Here is a 12,326-nt window from a genome sequence, read left to right as displayed (position 1 = left end):
TAACGTGGATGCAGCAGTCTGCTGATGAAGGAGCTGCTGAGGTTTCTACAGTCTGATGTAGTGGGTGAATAACACCGATCAGCCATAACATTAAAACCACTGACAGGAGAAGAAGTGAATAACATTGACCATCTTGTGACAGTTCAATGTTCTGCTGGGAAACTTCTGGACCTGGCATTCATTGGTGTGGATGTTACTTAGACATGTAGCACCCACCTAGACCAGACCAGGCACCCCCACCCCAGTGCCCCACCCCATAGCAATGACACTCCTTGATGGCAGCAGAGGCCCCTCCCCTCAAAGCCCCCCCCCCCACCACCACAGGACACCCTCAGAAGGCCCATGTCCATTCTCTGATGAGTCACAGTATCAGGAAGGTGGTCATAATGTTATGCCTGATGGGTGTAGATCCAGTTTCTTCCTCCTCTGTCTCTCCATAATGATCCTCTGTGTTTATTAGCCTCTGGACAGACATGACGTCGTCACTATAAATCACTCTCTGCTGCTTTACTGTAGTTTCCTGGTGATCCAGACCCACTCACTCTGAGAGGACACATGGAAATGATGATGAGTCCTTCATTAACGAGCAGCCGTAGTGTAGCTTAGCGTAGCGTACAGTATGTCACAATTACTCCATCTGAGGTGAACTTTCCATGAGTGGGTTTGAGTGGGAGGAGGAGGAGGAGGAGGAGGAGGAGGAGGACGAGGCTCAGATCATTTCCTCTCCAGGTCTGGAACCAATTCAGGACAATTTCACTCGACAGCCGCATGAGTGTTTTTATGAAGTTTAAACTCTCGTTCTTGTCCTTGGGCCCCACAGCTCTACCTTGTTTTTAGGGTAAAGTTTACATGGCTGAGATGGTTCAGGCTCTGCTGGATGTTTTATTTCTATAAATTACTTTAAAACTCACTAATAGACGACAAACACGAGGCCTGGAGTCTCCTCTGGTCTGTCCAGCTACGCCCTTAAACCCACATCTTCTCAGGGCGGCTGTAAGAATTAATTAAGCTAAAGACACTTAGATGTGCTTTTTCCTCACCGCTGTATTCAACGTGTCGTATTCTATATCTATATATTTGACAAAACATTCACTTTTATTTTTACTAAAATGACTAAAAGTCACTCTCAGTGAGCTGGAACCTTTCCTGCTCTGGTGTTGGTGTCTTTAAATGTTGTAAACCTTTTGAATATAGCGTTTAGTTTGTCTAATCTGGGCTGAGACGGGACACATGTCACATGATTTTATATAAATAAGCTTCTGCTATATGAATTAACTGAAAAGACGTTGGTCGCACCCACAGCCTCCGTGCATCTTTAAATATATTTTATTTTAAAGAGGTGGAGCTGCATCAGGAGGTGGAGAGCGACACTGATTTAGATTTGTGTTTCTGGACGCCTGACACATTAAAATTTAATTTTTGGCTCTGATTTGGTCTCCACCTCCAGTTTCTGGAGGAACCATGCGTCTCTCTAGCTGCTGATGTCTGGTTCTGGTTCTGGTCTAAAGTCATCTACGGTCGTTTTTTATCAGAGCTTTTATGAACAGGGAGAAGTTGTTTGGAAACGAGGCTGAGAGCGAAGCGAAGCAGTAAAACTATGAGGCATAAATAATCCCACACAGAGCTGGAGGAAAAAACTTTTACGTGACGCTTTATTAAAACTATCATTAAAAAGTAAAAAAAAAAAAACAACAACTCTGCAGTGTTTGTTAAACAGATGTTAGATCCTCAACAAACGCTGCTTTGTCCTCCACAAATTTACATAATCCTCAAATTGCCGGGAATACACAGTTTCTGTTTGGCCTCAGAGTGTGTGTCATATTACTGAATCCTTGGGGGGGGGGGACACCCAACATCTGGAAAGTCTTAAACCTGGGGGTCCTTTCTCTGAGCGATGCCAGCCCCAATGTGGTCCGGGGTCTGTTGAGCAACGGGACACTATGGAGCAACTATAAACATTAACACAGCACAAAGATTTCTTTTAAGGTTTTATTTTATTTATTTTTTTATTTTTTTTACATTTACTGGTTCAATTTCAACTCCGCTGTGTCCAGATAAGATAAAAACCCACAAGATGCAGAGAAAAGACGAGTTAAAAAAGCTTCTCGGCTGCTGGTGGAGACCAAAGCCGAGCTAAAAGGAGCCCAAACATTTGGCTAAAGTTACGATCTTCAAAGCAATTTACGATTCTGAGATTGAAAATCGCTCCAAAGCTCAGGGGTTAAAGAAAGTTTTTAAGTAAAACCTTTTTCTGTTTCCTACATTTCCGATAATGCTTCACACCGTCTTTCATTTGAATCCGCCTCCTCATATTTTTCTTGTAACAGACGTTTTGTCTTAAAAATTGTTAGCTAGGGTCATTTTTTATGGACATTACAAACTGTATTTATTGAGCACAAACACTCAATTTAAACAATTAAATTAAATAAATCAGTAAATGTACAGAGAAGTAATACAATCTGAAGAAAGTAAGGAACGAGAGTCGATAATATGAATGTATAGTCACCTAGTTTGGAAAAAGGAAATGCTCCTGAGGTTTATTTTTTAACTTTCTGTAACACATCCAAATTGTCAGGCATTGATTTTAAAAGTTGTGCTCATGTTTTGTGGTAAAATATGAGCAACTGTACTTTGCCCTTTTCACAGTTTTACAGGGGGACACAGATCTATTTGCTGTCTCCATGACAACAATTATAAATATTGTGTTTGGGGATAATCCCACCCAATGGGAGCCTGTAAAAAGTGAATAATAAGGGACCGAGGATGGAGCCTTGAGGAACACCACCACACCACCACTAAACAGGAGGCTAATGAGTCGGTTATGAATCACTGACTTTGTTCACTTTGAGAAGTCGGATCTAAACCAGTTTAAGGCTGTAAATTTTACAGGTGATTAGTCATTTAATGGGCAGCACAGTGGCGAGGTGGTTAGCACTGATGCCTCACAGCGAATCCATGGGCTGACTGGTTCCTTTCTGTGTGGAGTTTGCATGTTCTCCCTGTGTCTGCGTGGGTTCTCTCCAGGTTCTCCAGCTTCCTCCCACAGTCCAAAGACATGCTGGTTAGGTTCACTGGTGATTCTAAATTGGCCTTAGGTGTGAGTGTGAATGGTTGTCTGTCTCTCTGTGTTAGCCCCGCGATGGACTGGAGACCTGTCCAGGGTGTACCCCTGCCTCTCGCCCGATGACAGCTGGTATAGGCTCCATCAGACCCCCGCGACCCTTAACAGGACTAACCGGGTATAGAAGATGAATGAATGAATGAATAGTCATTTAACAAAATGTGTAAAATTAACCTGGAGCAGGTTTAGTGTTCGTCATTAAGGCGATAATTAAACGTCTCATAAGTGTGCTGATTTGTTTTTTACTTGTTTTTCCAAGTTGATCACTTTAGGTTCAAAACACAGAAAATAAGATTAAAGATAAATTTAGATTTAATGTAAGAGTGCTCTTCTGGGGAAAAGTTTCTCTCTGTTGTCTCAATAAATATTTTTAAATTATTAGTAATTCTTTAAAGTGATAAATGAAAACGACTTCTCGTGCTCCTCAGCATGACTTGCTTCATGTTTGTTTAAGATATTAAATCATGTTTTCATTCAGCTGTGATATGAACATGAAAAGTCCCTCATTTATCTGTTTTTATTGTGAGTAATACGATGTTTTCTGGAAACGGTAAAAGAGTACGTGACCAGTTGTTAATCATCTCTTAATACCTGATACTCCCCAGTCCTGGAGGGGGGCAGCGTTTCGTATATAAAGGAGGCAGCTCAGCGGAGGAGCTCAGAGCTCCTGGAAACATCTGGAGAGCAGCTGCAGGATGCAGGTCTTGGCTCTGATCTGGACCCTCGGCTTTCTGCTGAAGGAGGCGCAGGCATGGGGCTTCAAGAACGGAATATTTCACAACTCTATATGGCTCGGTAAATATCTTCTCACTGATTAACTTCTCTCTTGTGTAGCTAGAAACTTTGTCTGTTACAGTTTTAGTTGTTCTTGTTCTTGGAGTTTATTCCCCGCCTCATGATCGGCTTCTTTCCCCTGTGGCTGTGAGAAACGTTTGAGTCTGTTAGACTTAATACTTTAATTTTCACATGGAGGCACAGTGTGAGAGGGAACCAGGATTAAGAGGCTGTGCAGCAGCTCAGCAGCTTCGTCTTGTGCCAGACTGAATGTTTATGACCTGCCTGAGAGCTGCATGCTGCCAGTAAACACAGAAACCATCCACCATGTCCAACAATGACTTTCCGTTTTTGCAACATCACTGAATGTCAGCGCCAACACCACCGAGTCTGTTTATGTTAAAACAACAAATCAGAAAAGCTGTTGATTTTCCCATCATGCACCTCGGACAGATTTTATGAGGTGAGAGAGGAAGCCTATTAATTATTCGCAAGCTCAGTGTTTTGACTTTCCTCCTCTGTTACATGTTTCATATGATTTATTTTTTGTTTGAGATACTTCACAGATGCAACACTTCTGCTCAGAAGCAAATACGTGTCATTAAATCCGTGTAAAAACGTTCATAACACGATCAAACAGTGGCTAATTCAGAAAGAGTCCCGCCAAGCTGTGCAGTCATGCATGTGTGAAGCTGAGGGATCAGCAGACGACTCCACGCCGAGAGGGTCAGGGGAGCGTCCGAAACACAAAAATAATGTCTTTTTGTTTTTGTATTTCATGTCCAGCTTCGATGAAACCCCCAGAGCTAGCATGAGGAGACGGTGGCAAGAAAAAACTTGAAACCTTGAGCAGATGGTTCAGTGTTTAGGGCCAAATCCAGTGACTGGTGTTTAGTTTGTTTGCTGCTTAGTTTCATCTGGTTTACATATATATAAATACATAAATATAACTGGGTGTCATCTGCATAGTGATGGACATTTATGCCGGGAATCATATATAACGTGTAGAGTATTGATCCTAGCACAGAACCCTGAGGAACTCCATGACTAACTAAACTCAATCATTCCTGGAATCTGTCTGACAGATCGGATTCAAACCAGTTTAATGTGGTTCCTTTAATCTTGATCTCACTTTCAAGTCTCTGTAGTAAAATACTGTAATCAGTAGAGTCAAATTCAGCACTAAAATCTAACAGGACGAGAACAGAGACAAGTCTGAAACCACAAGGAGATCATTGGTAACTTTAACCAGAGCTGTTTCTGTTCTATGTTGAAGGTGAAGACAAACCTTCCTGTGACATTCCTGTTTAAATGGTCACAAAATTGATGAGCAACAACTTTAGCAACAAAAGGAAGGTTGGCTATTGGTCTCTAGTTGGTTAAAACATCTGAGTCTAGAGGAGGTTATTTATTTAAAGGTTTAATTACAGCGATCTTAAAAGACTGAGGCACATATCCTGTTATAGATGATGGTTTCCAGCCCAAACGGTGTTCGAAAACCATCAAAGCACACAAAAAAACGCCTACAATATTAGACTGATATTCAGTTTAGTATTTTATCCACACAGATTGTTCACTCTAGTGCCACCAACCACCACAACTACTCACATCCAGCTTCTAGGGAGTTGTTTCATGTCGTGTAGTGCATTGGAGCTTCTCTACTCTTTAGAATTTGTGAGATCCTACCTTTGCAGAACAAGTTATTGGGCCGTCTGCATCAGACTGTGGTTTAGTTTCAAACCAGCATTAAAAATTAATTAACGGGACCAAATCTCGTTCACCTGCCCATCTCTATTTTAACCTGTAAACTTAAAGTCAAAACCACCTGAACTGGCAGCACTGCTCCTCTCTAAAACCACACTCATCTTGTCTGTTCTGGACCTCACACACCTCGGTCCGTGGCTGCTGCAGAACTTAAGACTTTGAACTTTCTCTCTTTGAGACGGTCTTGGCAGATTTTTGTGTTTGTCTCTCTTTGACAGAGCAAGCGGCCGGAGTTTACCACCGGGAATCACGCAAAGGGAGATACCAGCTGACGTATAAAGAGGCCAAGGCCGTCTGCAAATACGAGGGGGGGAAGCTGGCCACGTACGAGCAGCTGGAGGCAGCTCGTCAGATAGGTCTGTAACTCATCCACCACTCAGGAACAGCGTCTGACCTTGAGACATCCCAACAGACTCACTCAAAGCAGATGCAGCCTCTTTGTGGAGGCCTGTTCGATCCATTAGGTCCGTCCGTTATCGACCCGCTTCCCAACAAACACATCTAACGCGTCAGGTTGTAGCATCTTAAAAACACTGGAATGCTTTTTACGTGGAGAGAAAAACTTGTTAGCCGCCGATAAAGACGAGTTAAAAAGCTTCTCGGCTGCTGGTGGAGACCAAACATGAGCTAAAAGGAACATTTGTTAAACTCTTAAATTTAGGCTTCTCAGATTAAAACTAGCTCCATAGCTTCATTTCAAAAACAATAAAAATCACAGGATCAACAATTAAAATGTCTACTTTCTTTTTCTGGTTCATACATTTCCCACAATGCAACTCCACAGTGTCTTTCATGTGGATCTGCCTTCTCGAATTTTTCTTTTAATGGAAGATTTGTCTTAAAAATTGTTAGTTAGGCTTGTTTTTATCGAGTTTCTATGGAAATTAGTAAGAATTAAAAAAACTTTATTCATCAATTACTCAAACTTAATTCAAACAGGTAAATAAAATATGGTCAGTAAACATAAGAACAAATCAAATACAATGACACTAGATGTAATAATATGAATGTATATGCACCTAGTTAGGAAATATTTTGTCACCCATCCAAAATTGTTAGGTGTCCTTGCGGCGCCCGATTAGTGAAAATATGACAATAACGATAAATATTGTATTTGGGGATAATCCCAACTAATAGGAGCATGTAAACAGTGAACATCAAGGGGCCAAGGATGGAGCCTTGAGGAACACCACCACCACACTGGAAGGGGTGCACTGAAAAGAAGGGTAAAGGTCACCAGGAAAGTCCAAAGAGAGAAGCATGACTCTGAGCTTTAAATGGTCCTAGCAGTATAGTAAAAGCCTGTTAACGCCTTCATGGGTGGGGTAGTATTTCAGAGATTGAATCCAGACTCTCTACGTAGGAGGTCCATCTCTTCTTTTTTATCTGCGCCGCTCTAGCTGCTGATTGTGACTCTAAAATCGAACTCGCCTTTATCTTCAATGCTGCCGGCGACTCTGACAACAGTGTCTGATTTAGTCTTCAGATGAAAAAGCTTCTTGTTGCATTGTCAACTTTTAATTTAGTCAAACTGCAACTAATAACATGTCATCTTCGGACACAACAGTAAATGTCTTTTCTGAAACTTCAAATTAAAGTTCAGTAAACACAGATGTTCAGACCAGGACTCATTCAAGTACAAACATAATGAGGGTGAACACATTTAGAAGCTAAATAACATTTGAACAAATCTTAAACATCAGATCTCAGTTGTTAAAACTGTCTTTTCTTATTTTCATTCTCCAGGTTTTCACGTGTGCGCTGCTGGATGGTTCGACAAAGGTCGCGTTGGCTACCCCATCGTCAAGGCCGGAGCCAACTGTGGGTTTGGGAGGATCGGCATCATCGACTACGGCTACAGGATGAACAAGAGCGAGAAATGGGACGTGTACTGCTACAACCCAAACTGTGAGTCGTACCAAACCCTGCACTTAACCGGCGTGAAATGTGACAGAGATCAATGCATTGTAGTGTCTCTCTGCTGCTGGAAACAAATGCAGGAACAAGAAACAATAGAACTTTAATGAAACTGACAAACAGTCTTACAACAGTCCATGTTGATAAAAACAAACGCAGCCTGGTTCTGGTTCAGGGAGATCCAGCGATTAAAGGTCAAACAACACGATGCATTAATATTTATTCTGCTTATTGAGCGCTGATGGTAAATGTTTGGCCTCAAGGGAAGAGAACAGATTGAGTTCCTGTTTCTACATTAACAGTGATGACGGTCAGACGCAGACAGATCTGGAGATGTTGGCAGTTATTCAGACGTTTGACATTTTATTTTTGATCTATCAGAACTTCAACGGCAGGGCTGTTATTTTTTTATTCTTCTGTAGAGCTCACCAGACTGGTGACTGTATGTCTGTGGTTAATCTCAGTCGGGACGTCGTCATCACCGCAGGTTTAGATCAAATGTGATGCGATGACAAAGAGACGCTGAGCAGCGACCACAGTCTCAGTCCCACCCTGTGAGTTATCACCGTCCCAGGACCCAGAATAAACCAGAGGGAGGAGAGAAAATACCCGACAGGATAAGATGAAAGCTGAACTCTTCTTACTGAAATACTGAAATACTTTGGAGATAAGAAGCAGAATGAACTGAGCTGTTCTGAGTTTATCTTCACAAATTAAGAGACAAAGTCGTTTCTCAGAGTTTGATATTATAAGAAGTTTATAAATATGGAAATAAAAAGAAAAGTATCTATCTATCTTTCTATCTATCTGGATGCTCTGATTGGTCCAATTAACAATTAAAATACAGGTGGCGTCCTCTGGTGGACAAATTGTAGAACTGCAGCTACACCTCTTAATTATTTCTTGCATCTGATTGGCCGACACACAGTGTGCGTCTATTTCTCTGTGATATATTAATATAAACTGATTACTTACTGCATCTGTTTAGATAATATTTAATTAATTCATCTAATTTTACACGATAAAATACGACTTATGCAACTTCAGCTCAGGTCGGACATTTTGGCTCAACCCTGTCGTGGAGCATTTCAGTCGTCTACAAAAGAGAAACAACGTTAGATATAATTTCCCTGCAGGACGTCTAGAGGAAAAACTTTTGATGCCGCCGTCACCAGCTGATTAAAACACTGAGTTTATTCTCAGTGACCTGTAGAGACAACAGTCTGATGGTGTTGTTGTGGCTGATCAGTGTGTATTATTTCATGTGTCTTCCAGCTAAGGAGTGTGGTGGAGTGTTGACAGATCAGCAGAGGATCATCCAGTCTCCTGGTTTCCCTGAGGAGTATGAGGACGAGCAGATCTGCTACTGGCACATCCGGGTGCGTCTGGGTCAGAAGGTCCGGCTGCACTTCCTGGAGTTTGACGTGGAGGACGACACGGCGTGTCTGGCCGACTACCTGGAGGTCTACGACAGCTACGACGACATCTCGGGGTTCGCTGGGAGGTGAGGATGGAAAAACAAAGATCCCTCAGAAAGGAAGATGCCACGTCGCTCTTTACCTCCAATTGGTTTCTAACATCAGGACAGTCATTAGTCCAGGACGTAGACTGTAGGGTCAAACTGAAGCTAGAATTCCAGGGATAGGGTTAAGGTTAGGGAATAGTTTTGAGAATAGACTGTATAAAAAGAGGACGCCATGACAGCTCCTCTAAAGTGAAGCCAAAGCATGTAGAGCTCCCCCTGGTGGCTGGAGGCTGCAGTATAAGTCATATAAGCTCCGCCCCCTCTATGTTAGTGGGCGGGACTTGGGCCGAACTAAAAGTACACGTCGGATCATTTTTCTTCCAAAGACGGTTTCTGTCATTTTTGCTAGTTGATCTAACGCTGACGTGTGTTCAAGCCTCTATGAAAACAGGATGTGACATCATCATGAGTGACAGTTGCTGTAGGAACGTGAGAGTATGAACGTCAAGATAATGTTTGTCTGATTGGACGTGACATCCATTTTTCTTCCTACGTTCTATGGTCAAGACTTGTTGGAGTGTCTCGTCTCCTCTTGTCTTGTCTCATTTTGCCTCATCTCATCTTGTCTCATCGTATCTTATCTTGTGTCATCTCGTCTCATCTTGTCTCATGACATGTCATCTCGTCTCATCTTGTCTCATGACATGTCATCTTGTCTAGTCTTGTCTTGTCTTATCTTGACTTGTCTCTTCTCGTCTTGTCTCATCCTGTCTCTTCTTGTCTCATCTTGTCTTATCTTGACTTGTCTCATCTCGTCTTATCATATCTCTTCTCATCTTGTCTCATGATATCTCGTCTTGTATCTTCTCATCTTGTCTTATCTTGACTTCTCTCATCATATCTCATCTCGTCTCATCTTGTCTAGTCTCGTCTTGTCCCGTCTTGTCTCATCGTATCTTATCTTGTGTCATCTCGTCTCATCTTGTCTCATGACATGTAATCTTGTCTAGTCTTGTCTTGTCTTATCTTTACTTGTCTCTTCTTGTCTTGTGTCATCTTGTCTTATCTTGACTTGTCTCATCTCGTCTTACCATATCTCTTGTCTCGTCTCATGATATCTCATCTTGTCTCATTGTGTTATTACAGTTTTTCTCACTTGCTAAAACACAATTTCTGAAACCTTGCTCCATTTTCTCAAAACCTTAAACACAAAACCTCAGCTTCAAGCACGATTTACAAAACCTCTGACTCCTTTTGCAAAATCAAACTTTCGCCTCAAAACAGTTTTACGTGTGCCCAAAATGAAACTTTGGCCTCAAAACAGTTTTACCTGTGCTCAAAATCAAACACTGCTCTCAAATAATAAACAAATTGCTCAAAATTACATACACTATCAAGCAGTCAGTAAACAATACACCAAAAAATAGAAAACACATTATTCAAAACATATAGTTCTCAGGTAGAAGTACATTTTTAATCTCAAAAGAAATTTCACATGTTTCTGTCATTATACAAAAAGCTCAAAATTGATCAGAAATTACTGTTTTGCTCTTTGCATTTTTTTTGTTCTTCCTCCTTCTTGTACCCTTATTTTTACAGTGCTGTACCCTGCATCTCAAAAACTTTATCTCTGTGATACTGTAATTCTTGTTCTTTGATGATATGAACCTGTAACCAGTCGAAATCTATTGAGCAGTCAGTACTGAAAACAAATGGAAAGCACAATGTTCAGGGCCATACAATTTGTTTATTGTACCATATACAACCAACAACATGGTCTATGATTGTTGCTCGAATTTCATCAGATATTTCCACTCTTTGTCTTCCTCTTCCTCTTCCTCTTCGTCCGCCTCTTTCTCTTTCTTGCCCTCCTCCTCTTTCTCCTCGTCCCCCACCTCGCATACGCACTTGTCCTCGTCCTCTCACATAAATTCTTCTGTCCATTCTCACACTTTCTCATTCCCACCTTCAACAACCTGTTTGCTCTCTGAACTGGCTTATATTGGTTGTCACATCATTTGAAAGAAGTGAAATCAGTTTTGACTGATTGTGTTCAATCAATGACATTTCTGCTCTCTTTATATGTAATTGTTGCCACTTGTGTTTACTAGTATGGATGACATGTGCATTAGAGTGCAGAATGTGTTTTAAGAATGAGAATGTGTTTAGAGTTTTGCTAAACCATGTGAAATGGTTTAAGGTATTGACAACAGACTGAACAGTTAGCTTAATGAGTTCAAGCAACTGAGAACTTTCCTCAGCCAATGGATTTTAGTGTTTTAGCAACTGAGAAAAACTGTAATCGTTTTGTCTCTGTTTCCAGGTTCTGTGGTGACTATTTACCTGATGACATCATCAGTACAGGTGAGCTGTCCTCACATGTGCAGAGGGACGTCTGAACGTCCTGATCTACCAGAAGAAACTAACGCTGGTGTTTGATGTTTTTCAGGAAACGTGATGACGCTGAAGTTCCTCTCGGACGCTTCGGTTACAGCCGGTGGCTTCCGGTTACAATACGTTGCCGTCAACGCGTCTCTGTCGTCACACGGTCACCCCAGCAACCAAACAACAAATCACTGACTGATCCACTGCTGTCGCCCTCATCCTGTATATGTAAACTGTAATTAATGAGACTTTATAGCCGATTATAGGAGAACCTAAATAAACCTCATTTGTGTTGTATTGTTTCCGGGGGAGTGAACAACGTCAGGGTCACGTGTTGTAAAATAAAAACAGTTTGTGTTTAAGTCTGTGAAGGTTCTCAGTCATCTGGTATATCCAAAAAAGGTTAAAAAAAGGCAACTGGACTACAAATGTTTAATATTACTGACACAGCAGCACTTTATATGTACAAATATCATCTTAACTTGTCTCGTCTTGAAAAAAATAAAAAATAAAAATATATATATGTATCCACGATAAGCCATAACATTATGACCACCTTCCTAATATTGTGTAGGCGAGTCATCAGAGAATGGACATGGGCCTTCTGAGGGTGTCCTGTTGTTAGTGGGGGCCTTTGAGGGGAGGGGCCTCTGTGGATCATCCCACAGATACTTGATCAGTTTGGGATCTAGTGAATTTAGAGGCCAGGTCAACACCTTGAGCTGTTCTTCATGTTTTTTTTAGTTGTTCCTAAAGTGTTTTTGTGTGTGTGTCTGTGTCAGGCTGCATCCTGCTGGGGATGGCTGCTGCCATCAAGGAGTGTCATTGCTATGGGGTGGGGGTGCCTGGTCTGGTCTAGGTGGGTGCTACATGTCTAAGTAACATCCACACCAATGAATG

The 12,326-nt window shown here is 41.6% G+C and overlaps 1 protein-coding gene across 1 annotated transcript; it reads left to right on the top strand.

Annotated features, from left to right (window-relative positions):
* Positions 1-3,816: 3,816 nt before the first annotated feature.
* tnfaip6 (tumor necrosis factor, alpha-induced protein 6) lies at positions 3,817-11,865 on the top strand (the record flags this gene model as incomplete). Its single annotated transcript, XM_084544749.1, has 6 exons — positions 3,817-3,916; positions 5,878-6,015; positions 7,406-7,567; positions 8,852-9,080; positions 11,365-11,405; positions 11,491-11,865. The coding sequence occupies 6 exons, from the start codon at positions 3,817-3,819 to the stop codon at positions 11,619-11,621; spliced, it is 801 nt and encodes a 266-aa protein (XP_084400875.1). The 3' UTR covers positions 11,622-11,865.
* Between the last annotated feature and the right edge of the window lie 461 nt (positions 11,866-12,326).

Source organism: Chelon labrosus (genome assembly GCF_963514085.1).
Source record: "Chelon labrosus genome assembly, chromosome: 5".
Lineage (NCBI taxonomy): Eukaryota > Metazoa > Chordata > Actinopteri > Mugiliformes > Mugilidae > Chelon > Chelon labrosus.
This window is presented reverse-complemented; position numbering and strand designations above follow the sequence as displayed.